The sequence below is a fragment of the Anabrus simplex genome, chromosome 8 (genome assembly GCF_040414725.1).
Source record: "Anabrus simplex isolate iqAnaSimp1 chromosome 8, ASM4041472v1, whole genome shotgun sequence".
Taxonomy (NCBI): Eukaryota; Metazoa; Arthropoda; class Insecta; order Orthoptera; family Tettigoniidae; genus Anabrus; species Anabrus simplex.
This window is the reverse complement of record NC_090272.1, coordinates 133,696,462-133,711,418: the sequence shown is the minus strand read 5'-3', so window position 1 is coordinate 133,711,418 and position 14,957 is coordinate 133,696,462. Positions and strand designations below refer to the sequence as shown.

The 14,957-nt window shown below is 40.7% G+C and overlaps 1 protein-coding gene across 1 annotated transcript in view; it reads right to left on the bottom strand.

Annotated features, from left to right (window-relative positions):
* The window catches only part of LOC136879338 (sodium- and chloride-dependent glycine transporter 2-like), a 220,077-nt gene that overhangs the window by 126,301 nt on the left and 78,819 nt on the right, over nt 1-14,957 (bottom strand). The window contains exon 4 of the mRNA XM_068229075.1: nt 2,704-2,920. Within this exon, the coding sequence (XP_068085176.1) occupies nt 2,704-2,920 (217 nt within the window). The remainder of the gene's footprint in view (nt 1-2,703; nt 2,921-14,957) is intronic.

The window sequence follows — 14,957 nt, the reverse complement described above, 5'->3', positions numbered from 1 at the left end:
ACCCAGGGAGTGGCGCCCCTGCATATGTGAGTCCCAGAGCACACTGACCCGGTGTGTAACATCTGGTATGGATCCCAGCTCAGGGTTACGAGTGAAGACCTCAACGTCATCTACAGCGGAGAAGGTGGACTTCGGTACGGTGGAGATGACGGAAGGGGCAAGCCCGTAGCGTTTGTACTCCAGAGGAGCGGCTACGAAAGTGTCATTGCTTGGCAGTTTAACAGACCATCTACAGTTATAGTAGATGTCAATAGTGTCTAGAAAGAAAGTACGTATCATTACATGTCAATTGTGAAACCACGAGTGGGGAATTTATACTAATATTTTCATGAAAGTTTCAGTGCACATCAAGCAGTATCAGTTTGATACTGGCCAAGGCAATGAAGACCTGTAGTAAGAAATTCGTGTGCCCCGGAGACATTGCCCAGATCAGGATGCAGTACTAAAAGACAGGACCAGTGCCGTCAGCGTCCTAACGGCATGAATCTAGCCTAGAAGCAGACCAGGGTCATCAAGACATCCAAGTTAAGTCGACATTTCATTTATACTGGGTCTTATCTGTTCTATGTAGCTGTAATAAGTAGTTAACTTTCTTCCTGAAGGGATTATTAATTGAACAGTAGTTTGAGTAGATTTCTAGTATCTTTACCACGTCATTTTTCTTGTGTTATGCGATGTTGAATTTGTATTTTCTCTTACTATACGATTTTTAAGGTGCGTGATGACGGTATGTCAAAATCATCGACCACGCGGGTTTCAATAAGTTATGTCATCAGCCAAGTATCTGGTTTAAATGTCAGCCATCGGCTAACCTTTAAGGAATGTTACGTTTCCATTCAATTACTATAATACTGAGGATTGTGTGCGCGTGATATTTTTATTCTTCGGAATGTATTTCTTCTATATTTTACCAAAAGTGTTCGCCACATTTTTCATGAGGGAGCAGGCTCATCTGAGATATTAATGCTACGCTAACGATACGGATAGCTTTCTTTTGGATCCGATTTCATACTTTTAAGGGAGGACATTGTCTGATTATTGTATTTATGTGTGGTTCCAGTCATTTATGAGAATTTTCCCATGATATTTTGGACAGATGTTGCGAATTATTTTTGATATTGACCCTCTCACATTGTGCCATGTGGAGAAATGTTGCATGGATTATGGTGATTTCATGTGCTATTTGGGGGCGAACCTTCACGTCTCTATGATCAGAAGCACATGTAATCTATTTTCTGCGATGCTGTGTGCGATAATGTATGAATATTTAGGAATAATGTATCATCATTTTTATGTATTTGCGAGTAGTTGTTTTTGTGAGAGAACCATAGGCGATAGCGTCTTCATAAAATCTTATTGAACCACGAGGTAAACCACATGTCTTCCTACAAAATAAAATTGAGTGTATGAGATTGTTAGAGCCTTTTGTCATATTGGATGAATGTCATCACAATAATATCAAAATTGTAGCTGTATAATATTACTCAATTCCTCAATATTTGATAAATTTTGGCAACGTCTTGAGTTCGATGTAAATATTGACGATATTACCAGTCACCATTACCCAGACTATTTGTACCAGATCGATTACTTCAAAGTGCAAGTCATTATTTATGGGAGTCTTCCATTTCCATAAAATGGACAGATAACGTGTGGGCATGTGTGAATATTTGTAAAATAGTATCCTTTGTTGTAGTTGGTTACAATTCTTTCCTTGGTGGATGATGGTAACGGGAGACTTATGACGTGCATTTTTATTTTCTTATTTCCACAGGCTGAGTGATTTTATTTCTATTGTAAATTACTGATGTGTGTGTTACCATCGTTGTTTTGAGTTTCGGCATTGTGTTACGGTCATGACACATGGTTAAAGATTTAATTTAATTTAATTTTTTTCTTTCTTGCTTACTTCTATCACGTAAAGTCACGTGTATTCTGAGGTTACACTGAACAGATAATCACTGAAATGTCGAGTTAAATTGGAGAAATAATTATCAAGTGAAATTAAGTTTAAAAAGGAGAATTTATTAATTTTTTGTATTTCATCTTTTTGACCAGTCATGTAACTTAAGTATTTAAAATCTTGTTCCAGATTTTCCGGAATGATTTGACATGCGTACGAGCATCATTATCTAGGCAAAATCAAATTTAACATTCAAAATAATGTTCGATAAAATATGACTTTATGAAAACAATTTTTGTCAGAATTAATAAGAATTCATTAATATGTACCATCCCATTTGCTTTAATTTTTGGATGTGCAGCAAGAGTTAACATAAAATTAAAAATGTTAATGATCATGTCACACAATCATAATTCTTAGAAGGACGGAATTATTTTGTAATAAATCATCCACCATTAATTTGTATTTCGATGCTTCATTATTTACTGATATCTTCCCATCTCCTTGATCCACACCATTTCTTTTATGGAACATGTCAATCCCTTACTGATCACCCCTGAGGGTGTCTCTAATGTGTTAGTCGTGGCTTAAACGGCAGAATACATACATACATACAGACAGACAGACAGACAGACAGATAGACAGACAGACAGACAGACAGACAGACAGACAGACAGACAGACAGACAGACAGACAGACAGACAGACAGACAGACAGACAGACAGACAGACAGACAGACAGACAGACAGACAGACAGACAGACAGATATAGTTTATTTATTAATACAAACAGTTTCTTACCTGTAGTATTCTTCAGAAGCCAGTTGTTGATCTAGAATCTTCCTGAAAGGGACTTTTTTATTGTTGCTGTCCAGACACTTATGCGAGTTATATGGCTTTCCATTAACTTTCTTACATACATCCTCCGCCAAAACACATGTCCTATTAAAGTATGTCCTTATCTTGCCATCTGATGAGCTGTCTAGACATTCCTGATTTAATTCTTCATTGTAGCAATCTGCAATTCGTAATACATAGTGATAGAACTGTAAATGTGGAGAGGATCTGGTAATGGCATTCATTGATGTAGAAAAGGTTTTTGACAGTATACCTGGAGAAAATATTTGAGAAACTCTGATGCAGAAAAATTAGTGTGGGTAAGGATATAACAGAAATGCAGAAGAAATTAGAGCAATGTATTACAAATATTGCTGTTGTGAGAAAGAAAAAATCCGGAAACACAGAATGGTTTAAAATAGAAGCAGGACTCAGACAAGGAAGTGTTCTGTCTATTAGTAATAAGCAAGATTAGGGATGAAGCTAAAGAAGCCTACAAAGGAACGGAAATGAATGTAATGCTGTTTGCTGATGATATTTCGATCTGGTGAAAGGATGAGTTTGAGGTACAGAAACAGATAGACATGTCAGTAGAAAGATTTAATATTGGGGAATGGAGTAAAAACAATAGTGATGGCCAGAGGAAAGAGGGAAGGAAGAGTAAGAATTAGACATGGAGGCAAGAATCTAGAAATTGTAGAGCACTTTAAGTACCTACTTAACTAATGGCAAATTGGAAGTGAAAATCAGCAAGAGAATATAAATGGGGAGTGATGTCTATGGCAGTATAAGAAACCTGCACCGGGATAAAGATATACCAATGAAGGCTATGGAAAAAATGACAGGACATATTTCATCCATAAAACAATGCATGGAACACAGACCTGGCCTATGACAGAAAGAGATGAAAGCCATATCCAGGCAGCTGAAGTTTCTGAGGAATATTGTTCAGAAGACAAGAAGAGACAGAGTTAAAACTGAGAATATAACGAATGCAAGTAATGTACGGAAATTCAATGAAATGCCATGTGGCCTCCGGAAAGGCCTGGTGCAGGACTTGTGATTTGATGCCCGTAGGCGATCTGCGCATTGTGATGAGGATGAAGACACTTCATACCAAGTTCCATCCAAGGGGAATTAACCAATTTTTAAAGAAGAGACAGAGTTAAAACTGATAATATAAGGATAGCAAGTAAGATAGGGTAATTCAATGAAATGAAATGAGGCGTGGTGGAGGCCTTTTGATTTGACTCGCGTAGGCGACCTGCGAATCGTGATGAGGATGAGATGATGATGATGAAAACTGCACATTATATTATTATTATTATTATTATTATTATTATTATTATTATTATTATTATTATTATTATTGTCCGGCTCCATGTCTAAATGGTTAGCAGGTCTTTGGTCACAGGCGTCCCATGTCCTATTCCCGCCAGGGTTGGGAATTTTACCCATACCTGGTTAATTTCGCTGGCATGGGGGGCTGGGTCTATGTGTCGTCTTCATCATCATTTCATCCTCATCACGGCGCGCAGGTCGCCTACAGGTGTCAAATCAAAAGACCTGCATCTGGAAATCCGAACATGTCCTCGGACACTCCCGGCACTAAAAGCCATATGCCAATTCAATTTTGTATTCATAAGTTTTGTCTTTACTAAATTTTGTTCTTTGATTTGAGGGTTGGCAATATTAAGCTTTCTTTCCGCCTTTTTGAATTTAACCAATCCTAAATTTCTGTAATTAATTTCCCACCAATAAGGTGTTTCTTCATCGATTTTTGTGTAACTTTTGCTGTTAGCCAATAAACGTTTGTGGGCGGGTCTTAATCATTCATGAAAGGTCACGAATTTTCCGCGATGGTATAAAAACTGCTGATTTTCTTGTCTCCGGGCCACTTCAATAACATTTACCTTGGCGCGTGTATATGTAGCAGGGGGCGGGAAGCACCTCTGTCTTCCGGCAACAGATCTTCAACAAGGTAATGGCCATTTAACAACTTTTCTTGCTAGCTCAGCAGTTTAACTCGCGGGGAAGGTTCGAAAACTTTAATATGTAACCCATCTGTTTAAAATGTAAATCCCTTTTCAGTCTATGTAAAAACTACAAATTTCTTCAACTGTAAATCGGGGATAGAGAGTGCTTTACGCTCTCGAACCTCCCTTCATTTTTTGAATTTGAGGTGACGATGTCCTCGTAACCGTTTTTCTCTTCCTTCTTAATGTGTTAAAATTTATTTTGTATATTAGTCACCTGCATAAATTGGGATTAGACCATGTGTAATCGACCTAGTGCCTCTTAGGTTTTAAAATATATATTTAGGAGAGTTAACTCACGCCTCCATTCCTTTTGCATTTAGGGCTATTTAAAGTAACCTATTATTTTTAATTTTAGGTCCAGTAGAGTGGGTACAAGTTACCCCTGTTTATTTATAAGTGTGCCTTGAGGGCAGTTTGTAGTAAAGTCCGTTTATGGCCTCTTAATAGGCTTGAAAGTTTGAGAGCGGGTCAGCTCTTTCTGGTACTTTGAAAGGTGCCTCGGGGAGGCGTGACATTTTGATTGCTGGGAGCTAGTGCTCCATGTAATTAGGGGCGTTCTGCCCTTTGGTATTTTGTGGTTGTGAGCTGATAGCTCACGGATTGACAAATTTGGGCTCGTATCCCAGAATTTGTAAAGACCCCTTAACTTGTGCTTTCTTTTGTAAAGTCGCATTGTACCTGATTTTGTTATTTCATCTAGTGAAAATTGTTAAATGTTGTTATCTGTTAAAGATATAACCTTTATTTAAATTTTAAATTCATCTTTAAGACTTGTAGTTAGACCCATTCCAGCCCGCACTTTCTTTCACCTCTGCCTTCCACGGATAACTTCGTAACAAGTGGTAGCAGAGCGCGGTTGAATGGGTCTCATTTAGCCCCTTTTGACGGCTAAACATTGCTTTGCTTTTGAACTTCAACCATTTTCTCAGTCGCTGGAATTTTTCGATTTTTCTAAATTTGTAAAGTTCTGTCATCATGTCCGGGCCTCGCGATATCCTCCATCCCGGCTATTTGCGCAAGGAGGAATTGATCTGTGAATTAACAATTAGAAATGTTCAATCTATAGGCACGGTTGCGGTAGATACCAATAAGCTTAAAGATTCCCTTGATTTGCCTATTACCATCCCAAATTTGGGAGAGAAAGAGATTGACGACGCTCTGTCCACGATCACTGATAATGCTACTGAGCTAGCATCTGTAGTTAGTTTTTTTGAAGGGAGTGATCCATCACCTAATCAACTTAAACGTGTACAAGCTAGATTGTACCATTTTTCCAATAGAGTTAGTGATCTATTGTCTCTGAAGTTGAATGATATGCAAAGGAAGGAAGCTAGTGCTGTTCTCGAAAATCTTTCTAAATTGTCTAGTAAGGTTAGCCTATTGTTAACTGGAGCAGTGCCCCCCAAAACCGACCAACCCGCTCTGGAAAACGTAGTTATCGAGGAAGAGTCTTCTAAAGGTGAAGAAAATAGGAAATCTGCAGGAGCTCAACAAACCTCTGCCCAATTAGAAAACGAATCTGAGCGTCGTACCGGTACCTCATTACCACAATTTCAATTGAATAATCCACCTTCCGAAACTGCTTCTCCGCCCCTTAGGCCTCTATCGACTATGTCAACCGGGTTCAGTACTTTGCCTCATCCATTAGCAATGTTGCTTAGGGGAACTTCTAAAGTTTTCTGTTAATTCTACGAATGGCGTCATTGCATTCTTAAGGTTTTTAGTTGAATTCCAAGATCATGCTCTTGTTTTTTCTCTTTCTCCGTGTCAAATCGTTCAAATTATTTATCCCTACACCATAGGCGTCCTCTCTGACAAAATAGTAAGAGCAATTGCTGAACAATCATCTACAGGAGAATTCTACGCCCATCAGTTAGCTAACTTTATTCCGGCTAGGGCAAGGTCCTCTCTCATACAGAAGTACTGTTATAGAGTACAGCGACTGGATGAAAATCTTGCCGACTTCATCCAAGATATTAAATTCTATACTCGGGTATTTGCTCTTCATTTCCCCGAAGATCAAATCGTGCACGCCATTGTGGAAGGCATTTGCCCATCTTACAGGTCATATTTGTGTTTTGCGTCGCGTCCTCAAACTTTTGTCGAGTTAGAGGGTATGGCTGTCTCAGCCGAGGGAGTTCGATACGCTGACACATTACGGGTCGCTAAGGATCCCCCTCCGTCTGCTAGCAATTTTCGGCCTCCTCCTCGCCGAACTTCCACTGCCCGCAAATGTTATGCTTGTGGTTCGGCCGATCATCTCCGAAGCAAGTACCGAAACAAGTGCCCTTTAGTTAAATCTAGCGGAACAAAGAATGGAGCAGGGTCATCTCAAGGCTGTTTTAAATGCGGCGCGTTTCCCCATATTGCCAAGAATTGCCCGAATACTAATAGCACCCCCTCCTGCTCAACTTCTGGTGCACATTCCAACATCACCAATAATCAAAAGTGACTAGTGGCATCGGCTGAGTCGGCGCACCCACCTTCTTCAGGCTCAGCCCCGGTTAAATCCAATCAAATCTCAGAGAAAACTCAGTCCTCTTATTTCCATTTGAAGGTCCCAAGGAATGTGTTAGGATTGCGGCGGATACTCCCGCACCGGTCTCATTTCTCAAAATTGAATTGAATAATGAACCTGTAACAGCTCTATTAGATTCTGGCAGTGTGTGTTCCATTATTTCGGCCGAGTGGTACTCCAAATTAAAATATGTTTGTAAACTTACTGATTATTGTTCGTCCTTGGTTCAATGCGTTCCGGCAAACTCCTCTCCATTAGAAATTTTAGGTTTCCTGTATCCCAAAATTCGCATTTCTAAATGTACTTGGAAAGTAAAATTGCCTGTGGCAAAACACTTGTCTTGCCCCATTATATTGGGAGCGGATTTCATGTCTCATTCCGGCCTAGTGCTCGACCTTCAGAGCAAGTCGTGCACTTTCAAATTTGCTAGTAATTTCAAAATCCCCTTACTTAAATGTAGTTCTGTATCATGAACATCTGTTTCGCCTACCCAGGATGAGATGTTGTTAGACCTTAGACATCTACCTGAGGAGCAGGCAGAGAATATTCGTAAGTTGTGTCAGCCGTTTCCAGATATTATCTCGGATACTCTTGGTGTTACTGACCTTATCGAATACAAGATCGAGGTTACGGATTCGATTCCTGTCCGCTTTCCACCTTATAGGCTATCTCCACCTAAAATGAAGGCTCTGAAAGAAATCATAAATCAGATGCTAAAAGATGGTATTATTCGCCCCTCTAAGTCGACATATTCTTCGCCTATTTTTCTAGTCCCGAAACCCCAAGGTGGCTTCAGGCCTGTGATTGATTACAGGGCTCTCAATCGGAAGGTGGTGTTACAATCTGTGCCCCTTCCCGACCTTCATTCTTGTTTCTCGTTGTTTCGGAAAGCTAAGTTCTTCACCATCTTAGACCTCAATCAGGCTTATAATCAGATACCTCTGGCGGAAGAATCTAAACGTCTTACAGCGTTTGCCACGGATTGGAACTTGTATGAGTACAACCGCGTGCCTTTCGTGCTCCCCACGGGAGCAGCTGTGCTTACGAGACTGCTAGATAGGGTCTTCTCCGACATCAAATTCGAGTACTTATATCATTATCTGGATGATGTCGTCGTATTTTCGGAGACCTTTGAAGAACATCTAGATCATCTGGAAGAGGTCCTTAATCGCCTTCGTAAGGAAGGGTTAACCGTGAAGTTATTTAAGGTTGCCTTCGCTAAACCTTCCATGTCATTCCTAGGGCATATTGTGTCACCCGATGGCGTCGCAGTGGATCATTCTAGAACACAGGCCATCCGTGATTTCAAACCTCCCAAGGATATCAAAGGTATCGCCAGGTTCATTGGCATAATGAATTTCTTCAGGAAATTTATTCCTAACTTCGCTAATAGAGCGGCGCCCTTGAACTTACTTCGTAGGAAAGGCGTCAAATTTGAGTGGGGGCCTTCTCAACAAGCCGCTTTTGAAGACCTGAAATTAGCTTTTTATAACGCCCCTGTTCTTGCAATGCCGGATTTCTCGAAGAAATTCATCGTCCAAACCAACGCGTCGTAGTCGGCGGTGGCTGCAGTTCTTCTTCAAGAGACTGAACTAGGGAGGAGACCCATCGCCTATGCGTCTAGGACATTATCGGCTCAAGAAGCCAAGTATTCCATATATGAACTTGAGGGTTTGGCTGTCTTATTTGCGTTAGAAAAGTTCCGCCTCTATCTGGAACACGTTAAGTTCGACTTGGAAACGGATAACCAAGCCTTAAGCTGGGTCTTAGGTAGGCCGCGTCGCACTGGCCGTATAGCCCGCTGGGCCATCAGAATTTCTGCCTTCCAATTTCATGTCAGGCATATAAGAGGAACGGAAAATGTTGTGGCAGATGGACTAAGCCGTATGTTTGCCAATGATGTAGAGACCCCTGAACAGGTGGATAGTTCTTCACTTCCCGAGTCCATACTTCTTGAGGTTAATGTCATTCTAACTGATGCTCCCATGCTCTTTAGGGATATTGAAAAATATCAACGTGAAGATCCGACGCTGGCCCCTATCATGGAAACCCTTTCTTCTGGGGAACATGTCGTCCCTTATGTATTGAGGAAGGGTGATTTATGTTGCCCGTCGGGGCATGATAACATGATGAAAGTAGTGGTTCCAGCTGTTCTTTTGCCCTTGATCTTCAAGTACTATCATGAGACCCCATTAGGGGGCATTTAGGCATCTTCAAAACTCGAGAAAAGATCAGAGAGATGTTCATTTGGAAGGGTATGGACGGAGAAATTCGTGAGTTGGTAAAAGCTTGTAAAGCTTGTTGGCTAAGTAAACCTACCAGTCCACCAAGCTAGGTCTTCTGTCCTCCCATCAAGCGTCGCGCCCAATGGAACGTCTTTACATCGACTACGTAGGACCCTTCCCCCAATCAAAGGGGAATGCCAATAAATTTATCTTTGTGTGTGTAGATGGTTTCACAAGATTTTCCTGGTTATTTCCGACTAAGCTGGCTACAGCTCAGTCTAGTATTTCTTGTTTAAATTCCATCTTTGCTTCCTTTGGCCTATGTCAAGATATCGATTCTGACAATGCTAAAGCTTTCACCTCCAATCTCTTCTGTAAATTCTGTTTTGATTTATCCATATCACCTCTGCGTACTATCCTCAACCATCTTTGGCTGAACGGGTCAATCGTAATCTGAGGTCGGCTCTAATTGCCTATCATCACGACGATCATTCTAGGTGGGACACATCCCTGCGTTGGTTAGCCTTCGCTTTGAATTCGGCGGTTCACCAATCTCATAAATTCACTCCAGCTTCCTTGATGTTTAAGTTTGTTACCAAAACTTCTTCTTCTTCATGTGCCATGTCCTCGCAGAACGTTGGCGATCAGTAGCATGATCTGTTGTTTGTTCATAGCTGTTCTGAACAGAGTAAGCTTTGTCACCCCAAACCACTGGCTCAAGTTGCCGAGCCATGATGTCCTACTTCTCCCCGGACCACGTTTTCCCTTAATTTTCCCTTGGAGTATTACTTGCAGAAGGTGGTATTTAGAGTTCCGCATCATATGACCAAAGTATTCTAGTTTCCTTCTCTTGATGGTAGTGAGAATTTCTGGTTCTTTGTTCATACGGTGCAAAACGTCTATATTGGTCATTTTAGCTGTCCAAGGTATCTTAAGCATCCTTCGGTACGTCCACATTTCAAATGCTTGCAATCTCTTGCACATGGTCTCAGTTAGTGTCCATGCCTCAACGCCGTACAACAGAATGCTGAAAACGTAGCACTGGAGTAGTCGTGTCCGTAGTGAAATGGAAAGGTCACGGCTTGTCAAAAGTTTCCTAAGTCTCTGAAAAGAAGTTCTGGCCTGCTCAATTCTGCATCGGATCTCGTGAGTAAGGTCCCAGTCATCATTGATGTGACATCCCAGGTATTTAAATGTTGCCACTCTCGCGATCTGTTCCTTCGCTGTTGTGAGATTACCTCGAATGCCATCTTCATTCCTACTTATAACCATCCATTGGTCTTGCTGCTGATGATGCTTGTTGTTTTAAGGGGCCTAACATCGAAGTTCATCGGCCCGTCCATTGGTCTTCTTTACATTAAGCTTCAAGCCCATTGCGCTGCTGGCTTCAGTGACAGCATTAAGTAGTTCCTGTAGATCCTGGAGATTGGTTGCAAGTAGCACAGTGTCATCGGCGTACCTGATGTTATTTATGATGAAACCATTAACCACAATTCCTTGAGTCTTTCCGTAAAGAGCATCTCGAAAAGTCTTTTCTGAATAGATGTTGAAAAGCATAGGGGAAAGAATACAGCCTTGGCGAACTCCTTTCATAATTGAAACTTCTTCCGAGACACGACCATCAACTCTTATGCCAGCACACTGGTTCCAGTAGAGATTACCAATAATACGAATGTCCCGTCCATCAAGTCCTAATTCCCGAAGAATGTTCATAAGTTCATCATGACGGACTGTATCGAAAGCCTTTTCGTAATCGATGAAACAAGCAAAAACATCGACATTGACATCTCGGCACCGTTGGGCTAATACCTGCTGACTGAATAATGCCTCTCTAGTACCAAAACCATGCCTGAAGCCAAACTGCGAGGTTCCGATATTCTCCTCACATTTATGATAAATTCTCGCATGCAAGACTTTTAGGAATACTTTCAGAACGTGGCTCATCAAACTAATTGCTACCAACACGCCGCTCTCTAACCTTTTGTCTGTTAGTGATATTCTACCTGAGACAATAAATTCAGATAGTATTAGAGATCTTTGGAAGAAGGCTAAGGCCAACCTTAAAATTTCTCATGAAAAGTTTAGGGAAAGATATGATCGTGGACGGAGGCCCACCAATTTAAATGTAGGAGACCACGTTATGGTCAAGAATTTTGTTCCCGCGGCTAAACTTGCCCCCATATTTCATGGGCCGTGCATAAGTTTGGATTTCCTAACTCCAGTAACATTGTTAGTAAGCAATACAGCCACCGAGAGGATTTTAGGGCACATGTATCTCAAATTAAACCCCTGTATGGTCATTGTTAACTTAGCCATCTATGTGTTGCAGCGGCGTAAAGGTTATATTTTGTTTTTTTTTCAGAGACCTTCTGCCCCAATATATTTTAATTGTTTAATGTAAGACCTTACCCGCGGGTCATTCCGCTGTCTTTCCTGTACGGCCATTACCAAGCTCCAGTCTCCTGCTAAACCACACCAGTGGCAATAAAAATAAAAGTTTCCACGCTGCTGGACCCTCAGCCTCACCACCAAGACAGTACCCTAAAGAATTTATTCCAACAACAATTCTGCCGCCGCGATTTTAATATTTCAGCACCCCGCAGCCGTTCGTCGCCCTACCCCCACTGTGGTGGGGTATGGGCCCACTCCACTCCCGTGATGTTCTTCTGGGTACGGCGCGCCGGAGGATACCTCAAGCACAGGCTGATGTGCGGCGCACCTTCCGCCAGCTCATCTCTGGACTGTGAACAAACCTTGTATTTGCGGCGTGCTTCACGACTACTCCTCTCATAGTGCGGGAGAGAGGTATCTCAGGGTACTTGAGGGGTCCGAGCGGCCTCCACTGGATACAGGCAGCGGCGGCAGGTCTTGCCGTCAAAATTAGTCGGCAGCTAATGTACTTCAACAGTTACATGGACACTCTATATCTGCAATTAACACATTTTTGCTTCAAATCAACCGTTGGTGGACATAGAAAAATGTTACTTCCATGAATTAATGTTTTTGTTTCGCGATTCTACTACAACAAAGAAACTCTAAAGCTGGACTTAAACTAGTCCCACCCATCTATATTGTACCAGGAAAAGTTTTTGGATAAAGGGCATGAGTAGGACCTCAGGGAGTGGAACTTGGTTTTGGAGCCGATACAGAGTAGGATAGACTCGCAGAGCGAATAATAGATGGTTAAAAAAATTTTTCAAAACAATTTATTAATTCTTCACCCTGCAATATGATTATTGGACTTAAATCTGGCATTGAAATTAAAAGTTTGAACGTAATCTTCCTGAATTCTGTTCATGAAAATGGAATAAATATCACTGATTCCAAAGTCTTTCATATGTGAGAATATGAGGTATTGAATTTCCACCTAAAGTCTTTCTAAACCTAAGCACACACTTATAATTGTAAGTGGATATGAGAAATTAAATTTCTGTTAAAAGTTTTCAGTTCTCAGTTTGTAAACCTTGATATATAGCACACTTGAAAAGCCTAAAGTCTTTCTGTGAGATATAAAAATGAAATTTGAAATTAAATTAATCACTTCTGAGAAATTATGAGAACTCTGAAATATTTGTTCGCACGCGGCACTGAAGTTTCCACTGTTCAAAATTAATGAAAAAAATTTAGTCAGTTTGTTACTACTCACTTACGGAAAGAAATGTTGCTACAAAATGTCGAAGGATGGACATCTGGAATGTGCCGTGGAGAATCAGGATCGGCATGTTCCCTTAACACACCATGTTGACGTTCCCGATGAGGTGATGACGGCTGGAACTGGATCATGTACAATTGCAGCTTGTTAGGGTGATTTTTCGCACACGAAAAATTCACTTAGTGCGAGTAGTTATCACTGACACTGTCATTTACTGTTGAACACTATTTATGGCGTAATCGAACTTCAAGACGTTAAATAAAGAATCACAGTCCTTCCTGTATGAAATACTATTTAAAGTCGTTACTGAAACGTTCATAATTACACAGTTCACACTTGAAAAGGCAAATCAAAATTTATAATCACAGTCTTTGAGCACAGTCATTAAGTCACTAAGTATTATTTTCTGCTTATCTTGTTATTATAACGTCATATTACCTTAGAAAAAGTTCTTAATTTTCACTCAAATTACTGTAAGTCGTATACTGATGTGGCGTGAATAAAGAAATACAGTTCAATACTCGAAAAGAAATGAGTTCTGGTGATTCTACACATTAGTTTCTGTAGAAGTTCAATATCATTTGAAGTAACCTAAGTCTACACGTAATGACATATTCTGTGAACGTTAAATAGTTGATATTTGCACTTCAATAAGTTCACTCGTATTATATTCTTAAATGTCTTTAGGATTAGACTGTAGTCGCGACGCGATGTACTAAATACAGTGCGACGTCGTTTATAATTCTGTCGGCGATATAACTTCGCGTTCCGGAAATGCGACGGCAAGTACTTTCACCGTGACTGCGCGAACATATTGTACGCGGGTCGGTCTCTCCTCTGTCTCACTCACACACAGCTGTATACTCGTCCTTGTACTGGCTTGCTTGCTGGCTGGCCTTGACATATATAGATACCAGCGCTGGGAGGGGTAGCATCTCTTGGCCATGTGACCGTGAGTGCGTAATTCCTTTAAACTTTAAATTATTATAACTCAACAACCATGGGATGAATTAATTCGAAATTCACAGGGATTAACTTTTATGACGTCCGCTATGATTCAGCGTTTGTCCCGTTGAAATTGGTTAAGGCGTTGAAAAGCTGGTAAAAGAAAATTCTTTTCGAGAAATATCTCTAGGGGAGGTGAGATTCGAGCGACAGGTGACGTCACTTGACTCCGCCTAGTGCACTTGTGGGGTCTGACACATACTGGAACATTCTTTACATAGATGTTCGTACGTCGGTCGGATCTTTTATGCTGGAATAACGTTTCTTTCGATTAATATGGACCAGGACCTAGGCTTTCCTGGTACAATATCAAACAACTTAAGAGACCTCCGACTACTGAAAAATTGTATTTTCTCTTCTAAATTCTTCTTCAATTAATCAGCAACAAACTTGGACTTTTGTTTTGGAAATTTTTTTTAACGTTCTTCTGTGTCACCCCTTGGAAAGACATTTGGGGTCAGGGGAGGTCTGTACCGGGCGGTATACCTCTACGCCGCAATTTTAAATCTTTCGCCAATAAAGCACTTCTCTACCGGAGGAACTCTGAACTTTAACAACTGAATTAATTCAACAGTTCCTTAGAATATGCCACTGTGTGTATTTCGATTTATTTTTGTTCCTTTTGTGGATAAGGAAGTGTGGACATTCTCTCTACTAATAAAACTATGATAATGCACTCTGGTGCAAAGGAATGAACTTTCTTGGAGAAATTTTGTGTTCATAAGTTTTGTCTTTACTAAATTTTGTTCTTTGATTTGAGGGTTGGCAATATTAAGCTT